General features: G+C 52.5%; 2 protein-coding genes across 2 annotated transcripts in view; both read left to right on the top strand.

The window, feature by feature from the left end:
- Positions 1 to 1,876, top strand: part of PSMD14 (proteasome 26S subunit, non-ATPase 14) — a 49,091-nt gene extending 47,215 nt beyond the window's left edge. The window contains exon 12 of the mRNA XM_059820438.1: positions 1,448 to 1,876. Within this exon, the coding sequence (XP_059676421.1) occupies positions 1,448 to 1,546 (99 nt within the window). The 3' untranslated portion in view covers positions 1,547 to 1,876. The remainder of the gene's footprint in view (positions 1 to 1,447) is intronic.
- A 4,277-nt stretch (positions 1,877 to 6,153) lies between these two features.
- On the top strand, positions 6,154 to 12,385 carry TBR1 (T-box brain transcription factor 1). The gene is made up of 6 exons (XM_059820677.1): positions 6,154 to 6,845; positions 7,272 to 7,426; positions 7,747 to 7,868; positions 8,236 to 8,394; positions 9,282 to 9,343; positions 11,542 to 12,385. Exons 1-6 carry the CDS (start codon positions 6,154 to 6,156, stop codon positions 12,383 to 12,385), a joined length of 2,034 nt encoding a protein of 677 aa, XP_059676660.1.
- The last annotated feature ends 2,007 nt before the right edge of the window (positions 12,386 to 14,392 follow it).

Genomic DNA, 14,392 nt, shown 5'->3' on the forward strand with positions numbered 1-14,392 from the left:
AGTGTGTCCTTAAAGAACCAGTATGTATTGTATTGCTAGTAGCAGTAGAAGAATTTAAAAGATTCTGGATTGCTCTTATGTGTCAGCTGCTAGCAGCTATGTCATAACACATCTGCACTATTGTTCAGTCACTCATGTATTTCTGTAGCATTCAAAACAATGGAGTTTATGCACACCTACACATACATAAATATATACATAAAATAAAACATGTAAGAAGGGTTGTATTTTAAGGGTTATGATGATAACTCAAACAGAAATTGAGCTTCACTAGTTAAATCATTAGCATACGTGGAAAAAAATCTATTTTGATACAGTTCTTTAAAAATAAAAGAATTTTTTTCCTGATAAAACTCAGTTTTCTTTAAATCACAAAATGGTTCCGTTAAGTAATTTCTATGTGGTTTTTTTATGCAACTTTATATATAAAGCTGTGTAAACAAACAGCTGCTCTCAATAGGGATATTATGTTTACTAGCTTGCATAGTTTGCTAGGAACAGAGAGAATATTGGAGAACTGTATGATCTTTGAAAATGAGTTACTTAAGAAGGACAGCTTACACAGGTTTTCTAGTACACTTTTATGTAAACTTAGATGGGTTCATTAGATTTTGACAATAATTCTTTTTTTAAAAAAAGTTCAAATTCCCACACATGATTGTCTTCCATGTTTCAATTTTTTTACACACAAGAATGCTACAATAATATTACAGTAAAATGTAATGATGTTTTTTAAATGTGCCTGTTAATTTTGCCGTATTTGGCAACTAATTACTTAATCTCAATTCTGAAACTGAAGAAGTGCATGAGTATGGTTTTCAACCAGAAATAATCGTACTGCTCTATGCAGGTGCCCACGAATGCCCACATCAATTGAGTAATAGTGTGTGTGTATATGTATTTCCAGAGCACTGCTCAGGCTTAACATTTGATTTTTCAGAACATTTGAACATAGCATTGTGCATTTTTTCAGTTTTTATGGGTATAAATATGCTAATTTTCTTGCAGTCAACACAACTATTCAAAGACTGTGTTATATCATGCTTGAGTCTTTACAGGATTAGAACACACATTTGTACAAAGATCTGAAAACAAATTGCAATGTACCAGAACTAAGATTAAAATATTGGCCTTAGTGAGATGCATAGTAAATTCCACATACTGTGTGTTGTCCTTACAACTCACAGCTGTCATGCTTACTCTTCAGATGCTGGATAGAAACCTACTTCCTAAACCTATCCTCAATTTATCTGAGTGATAGTATGGACTAATAAAATCTTATTCATGGAAATTCAGTCATTTGCTAGGTCTTGTTAGAATGGACAATTTAGGAGCATTACTGGCCTGTGTTCCCTAACTTACAATCATCTTAAATAGACCTGAAGTAAATTAAATCCTTCAGAGATGCGTTTCAGTAATTTCTCTCATGGCATCCTTTGTATTTCAGGACCCCAAACGTCATTTAGAAGAGCATGTGGATGTGCTGATGACCTCAAACATTGTCCAGTGTTTAGCTGCTATGTTGGATACAGTTGTATTTAAATAACCGATTTACTGTTTGTGATGCTTTCTGTGTATATTTGTTTATTGTTTCTGATACTCACAAAACAGAGACTGTTGAGACTATATTTGGTTAAACAGAGACATCTGACTTCATTTGCAATCTAAGTGCAGCTCTGTAACACCTTTCAGTCTCTTAATTGTGCAGTTGCTTCAGTTTCTTTATGTCAGGGTCTTTACAGATTCCAAAGCATTCAAGAACACAATGTGGGCAAAAATGTATTACATTTTCATTTAATATTTGGGGGGGAAAAAATCAGTAGTACATATATATTTTGATTGTTGCAACATAATAAAAATACATTTACAAACCTGTCTTAAGTTTTGGAAAGCCTTTTTTGAGAAAGGGCGGTGGAAATTAACAGTGTAGGAAAAGTGTTGGTAAAGGTTTGGTTTTACCCACTGTAAAACTACTGAGATAATTAATTGCTAGGACAGCAAAAGTTCTCTAATGAAATTTGGCTCCCACTGATTACCAAATACTCTCATTGCGATTAAAAAAGAATTTGTAGTAGCGCTGAATTCTGAGCATGTACAAAACCCAAAATGCTGAAAATTCCCCTGCCAGCTCCCTTTCAATATTATTCAAACCCTAATATCCACAGAAGACAATTGACCTTAAGAAAATGAATTCAGTTATGCTGATAACTGAATCACACAACTCTCACAAGCGGTGTCATAAATAGCAGTATTCTCAGAATAAACGTTAAAGTGATAGAAGCTGTTCAAGGTTATATGAACCCTCCCTCCTGCGAAAGAGAATGTGCACGAGATGTCCATATATGTAAATATATGGAGAGAGTCCCAACTGGAATATGACATTTAAAACTGTTTCCACTGACTAGAGAGGGAAACACAGGAAGGCAGGTGAGTTAGCTGCTTGGTTTTAAGCAGGCAAAGCCAAATAACTGGGGTTGGGGGGGTGACTTTGGGGTTTTGGGCAGGGAGCTGGTTGGGGTTTTTTGTTTGTTTTTAAAGTACTGGATGGTACTTAAGCTGATTTGATTTTTCTGTCTGGGCAGAAGTGTTCTCTTCCTGTGTCACAACATTTTTTTACTTTTAAAAAAAACAAATGGCAACAATTGTGGCAGGCAAATATTTTAAAACTAGATACATCTCTTTGTATTGAAGATGATTTTAAAAAATTATTTGACTTCTTACTTGCATACTAAAGAAATAGCCTATAAAATTTTCTTATTTTCCACTTTGCACCCAGTAATTTTCTTTTTACTTATTCATTACCATTCAAAAGCTTTTCTTTTGTTTGGAATTTCTTATTTAGGCCTTTTAATTTACTATTTTAGAATAACTCTCTCACATGTATATTTAGCATGCACTTCCCTCAGAGGGAAACATGCAGATTTTTGCAGCTGCCCTCCTTATGGCCTTCCCTCTGCCCCCACAGTAGGCAGTAGAATATCAGACTGGGAAAATGGAAACATACCAAACCACATTTGCCTGCATATAGTTAAATGGAAGTGCTTTCTGGTGATACCCACTAAAAACCTGAGTATCATCGAGGAAGGCTGTTGCCCGATGTGTGCATACACTGCTGCACCCCAGGCTGAGATGGGGCAGGAGCTGATCGGGGGACCTGCTCTGGGGCTCGTTTGCTAGTGGGGCTCTGCACCCCTGCCGCTACCTATTCCCACGCACACGCGTAACACCGCGAGGGAGACAGTTTGGCAGGTCATGGGTAAGATGGTACTGCAGAACAGGGATGAAGCTATTGCAGTGCTGCAGTGTATACATGCGTGACAGGCTGGTGTAAGCAGGGAAACGAACCACTGAGACTCACGTATTCTAAATCAATTTTGACAAACGTACCTCTTGCGGAGGGTAGCTGAAGGGAGTCTGTTGGAGATGTGGATCTCCTGTAGCATGAGCTTGTGCTGTGGTACCCTGCTTTCTATCCACGCCTCAGTTTGACTTGGAGGCACAATTTTCCATTTACTAAGATGTTTCATGAATAATCAAAAGGCTGTGTTTCGGGGCATCTTTCCTCATTTTTGTCCAGTGCTTTAGGAGCTATATAGAGGACTTGGAAGAATGTATACATGCAGTAGCCTGAAAAGCAGCAGCCCATATACCCTCCTGGAGGAAGAAAGAGGTTTTCAAGCAGCCACCTCCAGCCGCAATGGAGCAGACCTTCATTAGCAGCTTGACCCCTCGTCGCCTGTCAGCACGAAGGACGGGCATATTGTATTAGCAAACCTTTCTCCTTCTTTCTATGACGATTCTGCAACACCACCTGCCATTGCATATCCCCCCTATTATGCCAGTTTAGGAGTTGTGCACTGAAGATTTTTGGCATATATTAGCACTTCCATGTGATTGGCAGTATGCTGCCGAATTCATTGCAGCTCCGCATCTATATGGGTGTAGCTCCATAATTCAGGGCAGCGTTTCCCAGGGTTTATCTGTGTTTTGACCCAGCTGCTGCCTATATAAATCCATTACTTTTCTGTCAGTTTCAAGCAGGGGAAAGGGTGAACACACTGGTGAAACAACTGTTGGAAACGTTATTTAGACCTGATATTAATAAAACTATTTTCTTAGCACTGAAAGGAGAAGGTGTAGTGAGGAAAGTTGCATGCGCTGTACCACCCGACTGCAAGTAAAATGGTGAACTGCTTGCTTTTTGCTTCACAGATTATTTTATTAGAATAGTTTCCTTGCAGAGAGTGTGTGTGTGATGGCTTCTATGAAACACCAAATAACTGAACTAGCTCATGGTTAAGCAACAGAAAATCTAAATGGCCGTGGGATTCGAGAGTGCTGAAATACGCATTCTGGCAAGTCATACTGGTTCTAGTCTTCTGTGAATTTGAGTTTGCAAAGTTTCAGCCTGGCTTCAGATGATTATACGCTGGTCTTGGGTTTATTATGTGATAATCCAGGCCGCATTAACTACCAGGGGAATCTGAAGCCGGCTGCTGGTATCACCTGGAAAGAGACACGATCTGTAAAATACCTGATGTCCAAACCGCTAAGGGGAAAATACTAAGAAAAATGAGAGCTCCTCCCCGGGCAAAAAACCGGTGCTTTTAAAAGCTCGCAAGCTTGCCTAGGAAGGGAACGGGAGACGGACGCGGGGCAGAGGCGGGGGGGGGCAAGCGAGCCCCCTGAACCCCAGGCGCACCTCCACGCCTCGGAGGGTCCCCCTTCCAATTAGCGCGAGGCCCACACGGACGCGCTGCGGGCCCCTCCGGCCGCTCCCTCCCGCTAAGGGGGGTCCTCGGTGGGCGGGCGGGCGGCCGCAGCCCCCTCCCCGCAGGTGCGCGGGCCCCGCCGCCGCCTCGCCGCCCCGGCCGCCCGCGGTGCCGCGCGCAGCCCCCGCGGGTGCGCACCCCGGGGCCGCCGCTCTCCGCCAGGGCCGGGGCTCGGCTGGGCCCGCCGCTCGCCCAGAGACGCCCCCGGGCAGAGGGTGCCGGCGGCTCCTGCTGCAGCACCGTCGTGGTGTGGGCTTCTCCGCGCCCGTCCTAAAGCTGCCGCCCGAGCCGCGGGCCGCGGCAGCGCGCTGCCGTCAGGCGAGGCAGCGGCTCGTGACAAATCCGTTACAAAAGATCGCTCCCCTCCTCGCGCTGCCTGTGGGACTGAGTCACTGAGGGAAAGCAGGCGTCGAGTGGAAAGGAATCCGGAGCCGGGTGGGTAGATGGATGCCTTCCACGCTGGTTTGCTGATAATCTCCGGCATTACGGCTCCCAGATGAAATATTTATTTACTAAAGAACCCGTAAACATCGCAGCAAATACATTAGGGCACTTCGGCTGCGGGGCTTATGATTATTTCAGAACTTAAAAGAGATGATAGGCGGCCGCTGTCAGCGGGGACGGAGGGTACATTTTCCCCCGCGAAGCGGGCACGGGTGGGAAGGGGTGGGGGCGTTGCGCCGGGGGGCCGGGGGGGGGGGTCCCTCCCGGGAGCTGGGGGAGAGGGGCTGCGCGCTCCGAAAGGGGAGGCACATTGCGGGGGTGAGCCCGGGGCAGCGGCCGCCCGGCCCGCGCTCCCCTCGCAGCCGGTCCCCGGAGCCCCGCGCAGCCGGTCTCCTCCCGGACACACAAAGGCGGGGGACACGCGCGCAAGATTTGGGGAATCGCAGGGATTTTGATTTATTTTCCAGCCGTAGTAAAAAAAAAAAAAAAAAAAATTGCTGGAAAGGTCACATAATAATGAGCTCTTACAGCGAAAACACTCTTCCCTTCCCCCTTCCTTCTATCTCACAATAAAATCATCTCCTTCAATTTGCCATGATCGTCGCGACCAGGAGCCAGGTGATTATCCTAATTAATGTCTATCTAATTAAATTACTGTCAGCGGTTAACCAATGGCAGAAGCCGTTTCATCCTCTCCACAAGCAGCAAGATCAAAAGTGAGTCTTTCCTGATTGCTGCATAGTGTCAATTGGCCAATCTCTTCTCCCAGGGAAGGGAGAAAAAAAAAAAAAAAAAAAAAAGTAAATCAAACGTTTGGGAAGCATTTGGTGGATGAAGTGCTTTCTGTCTAGTGAGGGTCCCAGGATGTCTAGCTTCTGATGCTAAGGAGCCCTTTCAGATCCAGGGACTGAAGGGTTATTACTGTGGTGCTAGAGCTATGCAGCTGGAGCATTGTCTTTCTCCCTCTATCATGCTCTCCAAGAAATTTCTCAATGTGAGCAGCAGTTACCCACATGCAGGCGGATCTGAGCTTGCCTTGCATGATCATCCCATTATCTCGACCACTGACAACCTGGAGAGAAGTTCACCTTTGAAAAAAATTACCAGGGGGATGACGAATCAGTCAGATACAGACAATTTTCCTGACTCCAAGGACACACCAGGGGACGTCCAGAGAAATAAACTCTCTCCCGTCTTGGACGGGGTCTCTGAGCTTCGTCACAGTTTCGATGGATCTGCTGCAGATCGCTATCTGCTCTCTCAGTCCAGCCAGCCCCAGTCTGCTGCCTCTGCTCCTAGTACCATGTTCCCATATCCCAGCCAGCATGGACCTGCTCACCCAGCCTTCTCCATCGCCAGCCCCAGCCGCTACATGGCTCACCATCCTGTGATCACCAACGGAGCTTATAACAGCCTCCTGTCCAACTCTTCTCCACAAGGCTACCCCACGGCGGGCTACCCTTACCCCCAGCAGTACGGCCATTCCTACCAAGGGGCACCTTTCTACCAGTTCTCCTCCACCCAGCCGGGGCTGGTTCCCGGCAAGGCTCAGGTCTACCTGTGCAACAGGCCACTCTGGCTGAAATTTCACCGGCACCAGACGGAGATGATCATCACGAAGCAGGGGAGGTAAGCCACCGCGCGGACCTTCGCCGGGTGTCGGGGCTGAGCCGCCGGGCTCCGCCGGGGGAGCCACCAGGAGCCTCCACCGCCCCGGGGGAGCCGCCCGCCCGCCGCCGGGGCTCCGGCTCTGGGCGCCGGGAGCGCCGGTACCCGCCTGAGCCTGCCTGCGCGGTGCCGGTGCCGGTGCCGGTCCCCGCCGGGGCAGCCCTCCCTGCCGCCCCGCAGGTCCCCGCGCCCGCTGTCCTCATCCCTTCCCCGCGGAAAGCTCGACGTTTCGGGGAGGGAGTTTCTTTTGATTTTTTATTTCCCGGTCGCTACCGGGAGTCGTGAGGATAAAGCACAACGGGATGGTTCCTCCGCGTGTGCCTGTCGCTGCCGGTGGCTTGCTTTCCTTCTTTCCTTTTTTTTTTTTCCCCTTTCCTTTTTTTATAGGCGCATGTTCCCTTTCCTAAGTTTTAATATTTCTGGTCTCGACCCCACGGCTCACTACAATATTTTTGTGGATGTAATTTTGGCGGATCCCAACCACTGGAGATTTCAGGGAGGCAAATGGGTTCCTTGCGGCAAGGCGGACACCAATGTACAAGGCAAGTTCCTCCAATTAACACTTTTCCCGACACGTATGTAGGTGAGAACGATTAATTAAAGCCTTTGTGGACTGGCTCTGGCGACTTCTTAAACGAGAATGGGCCAATGATGTTTTTTTCGAGAAAGAAGGGTGGAGGAGGAAGTAAAAAGTGTTCGGAAAACGCTGGTTTAATCCTTCTCGGTTAAAATGAAGATAGTTGCGGCAGTAAAATACTGCAAACTTTAACGGGGTCCTTCGACCTCGTGTGCTGCTACAGTGGCAGAACCGGGGTATACGCGAGAACTGTGATGTGCTTGTGTTTTTTGTCGTTTTGCTTAGGAAACCGGGTGTACATGCACCCCGACTCCCCCAACACGGGAGCCCACTGGATGCGCCAGGAAATCTCCTTTGGGAAACTAAAACTTACAAACAATAAAGGAGCATCAAACAACAACGGGCAGGTCAGTGGGGGAAACGCAGACGCTCCGCCAGTCTTATTTTCATTGCTTCAGGCAAAAAAAATTCTGCCGTTTCCGAAAGGACGTATTTTTTTAGACCGTGTCGTTAGCTGAAAATAAAAGGGTGGTGGTGGGAAAAAGCCCTCCCGTTTATTTCCCCGCGGGCCTCGTCGATCCCGAGCGCGTTGCCCAGGCTGACACCGCTGCCCGGTGTGGCCGGAGCAGCCCGCAGCCGTCCCGGGGAGGCGGCGGGGTCCCGGGGAGGCTGCGGCGGGGTACCGCCGCCCGCGGGCATGGCTCTCCCCGTCCTTCTCGCTCTAATGTCCTCCTCTTCCCGCGGCCCCCTCCCTCGTTTTCCTCTGCCCGACAGATGGTGGTTTTGCAGTCCCTCCACAAGTACCAGCCCCGCTTGCATGTGGTGGAGGTGAACGAAGACGGGACGGAGGATACCAACCAGCCGGGCCGAGTGCAGACCTTCACCTTCCCCGAGACCCAGTTCATAGCAGTCACCGCCTACCAAAACACCGATGTAAAGAGCTCCCCGGTTTCTCCCGCTCGCGGTCGCCCCTGCTCCCTGCAGGGCACCCCGCCGAGGCCGGCCCGGCCCGGCCGCTGCGCTCCCCCCCCCCACACCCCCGCGTCTCCGGCGCCGGGAGATGGGGCTCCCCATCTCGCCCTCTGTGCCACTGTGCCCCGGCCGAGGCTGGCGAGCCCCCAGCGCGGCCGCAGCCGCCCGCGCCGCTCCGCGTTTGCCCCGGGAGCGCCGCTGCCCTCCCCGCCGGGCCGGGCGGGAATCCCGCGGGCGGCGGTGCCGCTGCGCCTGGAGCTGGGCCGTTATCCGCGGCGCATCCAGTCGGAAACGTATCCAGTCGGAAACGGCTCAGTTAGCTGTTAGGCTGTTAGCTTAAGCTTTAAGTCTGCAAAGATCAATTAACAACCTCATTGATTGCGCCGGGGGTGACGGAGCAACTTCCTCAAATTAAAAGCTCGTTAACGCCTGGCTACGTTTGGCAGTGGTCTGGCTTTGCTACAGACTGGTGCCCCCTTTTTCAAATGACATATGTTCAGTCCACGTTCTTGCTTTAATTATTTTGCTCGATGCAAATGTAAACTCTTAGCTACCGTTCTGCGGTACGTTTTGCCTAGTTTCTGGATTTAAATATATTCACACCCATGCAGTAGGAATACTGTCACGTCTCAAAACATGGGGTTAAATATTAAATTTTATCGTACTTTTTACAATAAAGTCAATCTTAAAATTAGACTGTCGTATCTATAAGCATGCCAAAGCCTTATTTCTCACGTTTTAAAGGCGATTTGACCGACTAGAGTAAAGCTTGATCCTTTCAAAAATGTGTTGGCTGCAGTAGGGTGTATTTTTCAGGCTTTCACAACGTGAATCCTCTCTTTCCCTAGATCACACAGCTGAAAATAGACCACAACCCTTTCGCAAAAGGCTTCCGAGACAATTATGACACGTAAGTAAACCGGATTTTTATTACCCTTCTGCCGGCTGCACACACCTGTCAAAGAGGGAAGCTTTAGGACGCGGGCTGGCTGTATTTCACACCAAAACGTATAATGTCAGGCTTTTCCAGAGGCCTCCGGGAGGGAGGCACCCGCAAGCTCCCCCGGCGGGGCCGCGGGCGCGGAGGGGCTGTCCCTGCGGCTGGGCTCCGCGCAGCCCTGCGCAGCCTGCGGCCACCTCCGCGCCGGGATCAGCGCTGCCCGCACCTGGGCCCGCATCTCGCTTTGGCACTTGCGGCGGTTTTGTCGTTGGTTTTTCCTGGCACGTATCTTTGCGCCCCTTTCCAAGTTCCCGTTTCACTTGTGCGCAAGGGCTCCGAAAGCAGCACCCGAGCAACCCGGGCTCACTCCCCGAGCAACCCGCCAGGTTTGAATGATCCCGGGCTCCCCAGAGCCCGGTGTCCGGAGGAAAATTTCTTCGTCTCGTTTTGTTCTTCTCTGGGGTTGGATTATTTTTTTATTTTTTTTCCCTTCTGGGTGGAGCTAAAGCCTCCGAAGTTTTAATCGCGGTTTCTCCCCGTGCTGCCTCTGCCCGTCCGCCTGTTCCCAGCCGCAGCCGTCTGACCCACCCGGCCGCGCCGCCCGCGGGAGCTGCGGCTGGTGCCGCCCCGAGCGCGGCTCCGGCGGGGCATCAGCCCCCGACTCCCCCGCCGCCTTCCCCGGCCCCCGGGAGCCGAAAGGGGACATCCCGGCCCGGCAGGCGCTGACGGCTGCGGCTTCCCCCGTCCCGGGGTACGGCTCGCCCAGCATCCCCCCTGCCCAGCCCGGGCCGGGCCAGCGGGAGGTGGCGGGCACAGGGCGGCCCACACGCCCGGGCGGGCGGGCGGCTTTGGCGCTCACCTGCCCCGCTACAAGCTCCGGGTCTGCGGGACGGGGCTCCGGCTTTGAGAGGGGAACCCTCCTTTTTCCTCTCTAAACTGCGGCGGGGAGCGGCCTCCCTTGGAGCGCCTCAGCCCGAGCGTATCTTCAGTGCCTGCTTAAGCCTCCCTCAGCTCTGACAGCGGTCCAGCATCCCCCAGCAGCGGGATTTCAGTCCAGGGGTGGAAACGACGCCGAGACCTGACCTAGTGCGAGAGGGGCAGGCCTGATCTCGTGCGAGAGGGGCCCGGGGCCGAGCACCGGCTCTCCTCGGGGAGCGGCCTGTGGTGCGGCCGCTCTCCCCCACGGGCGGCGGGCGCAGCGGGGCAGCCGGGCCGCCGCCGGGAGGGGAACGGCGGTCCCCGGTGCCACGGAGGGCGGCAGCCGTGGCTGCCCGCTCTTCTGGGAGCTCTGCGAGGAAGGTGCGCGGCCTTTAGAAAGGCTGCGTGGCCTTCGCCCCCAGCCGCAAGTGCTTTTCTCTTTTTAATAGGAAAAAAACTTTATAGGGTGTCACTTGAAAGGAGACGGGGGGAGGGGGAAGCTTCAATGCTGTCTAGCACGTTGAATTTGTTTAAGGGCCAAGTTTATTTTGGATAAGAAATTCCAGGAGGCGTGGAGGGTTAATTAAAGCACAGTTTTAGCCTGAATTAAATACAGATAGTAGTTATTCATCCATTAAAGTTTTTATAATCGCAAATTGCAGCCCAGCATGGAAGAATTATATATAGGCCACGCAGGGAACACTGGATGCGTCTGGTTTTACATTTCCTGCAGTAGGTGTTTAAAGATTAGCTTAATTTAAACTCGGTAAAATGTTGATGGTTCGTCTGTGACTCCCAATAATAAGTGTTAAACAGCCGATATAATTCCGTAGCCTGCCATTCATGCTGTTCGCGGCAAATGACCGGGTTGCCTGTTGCGCATATGGCGGGACCGGTCAATGCGTCGCCGCGCGGGATTTCACGCCGTGGGGATGCCGGGCTCGCACCGGAGCAAGAGCTCTCAGCCCTGCCAATGGACGGCCAGCCGGTTCCGAAAGACCGGCTCTCCCTGCCTCCCCCCGTCCTCCGCCTCCTCCCCCGTCAAGGCCCGCAGCGCTCCGGAGGCCGAGCCCGGAGAGGAGCGCAGGCCCCCGGGCAGGGCCGTAGCGCGCTGGGGCGGCCGCCGTCCCGTCCCGTCCCGTCCCGTCCCGTCCCGTCCCTCCCCCGAGCCCTGCGGCCGGCCGGGCGCGGCGGCGAGGAGGGCGGCGGGCTGCGGCGGACACCCAGCTCTCTCCCCTTCTCTTGGGCAGGATCTACACGGGCTGCGACATGGACCGGCTGACGCCTTCCCCCAACGACTCGCCCCGCTCGCAGATCGTGCCCGGGGCCCGCTACGCCATGGCCGGCTCCTTCCTCCAGGACCAGTTCGTGAGTAACTACGCCAAGTCCCGCTTCCACCCCGGGGCAGGAGCCGGCCCGGGGCCCGGCGCCGACCGCAGCGTGCCCCACACCAACGGGCTGCTCTCCCCACAGCAAGCCGAGGACCCGGGGGCCCCCTCGCCGCAGCGCTGGTTCGTCGCCCCCGCCAACAACCGCCTCGACTTCGCCGCCTCCGCCTACGACACGGCCACCGACTTCGCCGGCAACGCGGCCACGCTGCTTTCCTACGCGGCCGCCGGCGTCAAGGCGCTGCCGCTGCAGGCAGCCGGCTGCGCCGGGCGGCCGCTGGGCTACTACGCCGACCCCTCGGGCTGGGGGGCCCGCAGCCCCCCGCAGTACTGCAGCAAGTCGGGCTCCGTGCTCTCCTGCTGGCCCAACAGCGCGGCGGCGGCGCGCATGGCCGCCGGCAACCCCTACCTGGGGGAGGAGGCGGAGAGCCTGGCCCCCGAGCGGTCCCCCTTGCCGGGCGCCGAGGACTCCAAGCCCAAAGATTTGTCCGACTCCAGCTGGATCGAGACGCCGTCGTCCATTAAGTCCATCGACTCCAGCGATTCTGGGATTTATGAGCAGGCCAAAAGGAGGCGGATCTCCCCCTCGGACACCCCGGTGTCCGAGAGCTCCTCGCCCCTCAAGAGCGAGGTGCTCGCCCAGCGGGACTGCGAAAAGACCTGCGCCAAGGACATCGGCTACTACGGCTTCTACTCGCACAGCTAGGCGCGGCCCGCCCGCCCCGCCGTCCTTTTGCACAATAACTCCTCCGCGTCCGCGCACGGACCCCCGCCCCTAGCTGCCCCATCCGTACCCCCGGCCCCGGCCCGGCCCGGCCCGGCCCGGCCCGGCAGGCAGGGAGGCAGAGCCGCGGCTGCCGCCGCCCCCCCGCCCCGCTCCCCGCCCGGCCCGGCCCGGCCCGGCCCGGCGGCGCCCCGGGGGCGCGGGGGGCACCGCCGCTCCGAAACCCACTGATAAGTAGGATGCTTAAGACTCTCTCAAACCGTACAGCGCTTCCTTCCTTTTACCACGGATGGATACTAGGGGATAGCAGTAATAGTGGGGGAAAAGAGCCTGTGAAATGCCTGTACATAGTATTTAATTTATTGTAACCGATTACTTTGGTTCTGTTTCCTTCTTATTTGTTTGGATTTTTTTGTTTTGTTTTGTTTTCATTGTTAAGTCACAAAACTTAGATCCTGTTTACATTTCTCTACTCCCCCCCCCCCCCCCCCCCGCCTTTGCTCCCTCTTCCCCCTGCCCCTCCCCAGGTGAACACTCTTTCTAAATGCCTCTGGAAATACAGAGTGGTCCATAGCTGTAGCAGCGAGTAATGGGTTTCTCACTTTCTCTGCAATTCCTCGCATGAAATAATTACGCTGTGGCCTGGGCTAACACAGCTAAGGAATAGCGCAGCTTTCCCTACAAAAGAACAGAAATACGTCTCGTAGGAAAGTCGATTAAAGTAGCATGACGCCTTCCAAACGCAAAATTAACTGCCTCTGTGGTTTTCTTTAAAAGGAGTAGCTCGACATCAGCAATATTATTATTTTTGTGGTATTTCTCCTCCCCCCCTCCTCGCCCCCAAGTGCCAAATCCATTACTGGTCCCTGCAGGTGCCAAATATGCTGACAAACTCTTTTCAAATTTCTTTGCAGTTTCCCCCTCTTTCTTTATATTGCTGTAAATCTTTGTAATGAATAATCTAAAAAAAAAAAAAAGATATAGACGACTGAATTGTTGGTAACCATAGTGTAGTCCAGTGAAGATGAATTGTGAGTTGTATATTTTACTGCATTTAGTTTTGGAATTGACTTTTTCATAAAGTAGCTAACCGAGATCTGACTTCCTGGGGAATCACATGCACATCGAAAGTAAGAGCGATCTTTCCTGTAAACCTCTTATTATATTAATGAAGGAGAACTAATATCCCTCCAGGTCTCTCCTCCCGGCGAAGCAGAATAGTAAGTCTTCGAATTTTGAGTAGCAAATCTATACAATTAACGCATTTTTATATAGAAAAAAAAAATTTACAAACTGAAATATGCATCAGGCTAAATATTCAGTCTAGATTACACTCGACGGGGACATTTCCTAATAGAAATTCAGGGTCATAAACGTGTGTATATTTTTGACTCTTCTGTAAATCGAATGTTGTGATTTTTATATTTGTTCTGTTACGTCTGTGGAACTGAATAATTTATACCAGTACATGCTCCATTGAGAAATGTTTCGGTTTTTGCCCGTTTGTATCGTCTGTGTATACGAAATAAAATAAACCTGGCAAAACGTTGACGTCGTGTTGGAAAGCACTTTGCCGTTTTGCAAGTACGCAATTAGGGGAGGCCAAGGGGAAGAGGCTGGCGGGAGCTCGCCCCTCTCTGCCCCGCTGCCGGGCGAGGCTCCCGGGACGGGAGTCCCGCCGCTTCCCCTCCCTGCCGCAGCCGGCCCTCTCGCCCAGCGTGTGTCTTTTTTTGGGGCGAGGGGTGAGCGCAGGGGCGAGCGCGTACAGCGCGTAGCCAAGCGTGGAGGTTTGCGGTCGGAGAAAGAGGGAGACGAAGCCCCGTCGGGGTTGAGAGGTTTGTAATTGTCCCTGTCTTTGACGCTTCAACCCCCTGAAAGCGTTCTGCAGGCGGGAGCGGTGCCTGGCGGCGCGGGGGGGGCCGCCGCCTTTGCTCGCGGAGCAGCGGCGAGGGGCGCAGCGCTGCCCGCCCGCAGCCTCCCCTCGCCTCG

Source organism: Gavia stellata, chromosome 8, assembly GCF_030936135.1.
Source record: "Gavia stellata isolate bGavSte3 chromosome 8, bGavSte3.hap2, whole genome shotgun sequence".
In the NCBI taxonomy this organism is placed as follows: domain Eukaryota; kingdom Metazoa; phylum Chordata; class Aves; order Gaviiformes; family Gaviidae; genus Gavia; species Gavia stellata.

Excerpts from the sequence above, each read along its gene's own strand:
- TBR1 (XM_059820677.1), top strand. The coding sequence starts at position 6,154 with ATGCAGCTGGAGCATTGTCTTTCTCCCTCTATCATGCTCTCCAAGAAA. Across the intron at positions 7,427-7,746 it reads GGCGGACACCAATGTACAAG|GAAACCGGGTGTACATGCAC; the intron begins GCAAGTTCCTCC and ends CGTTTTGCTTAG. Across the intron at positions 8,395-9,281 it reads CCGCCTACCAAAACACCGAT|ATCACACAGCTGAAAATAGA; the intron begins GTAAAGAGCTCC and ends CTCTTTCCCTAG.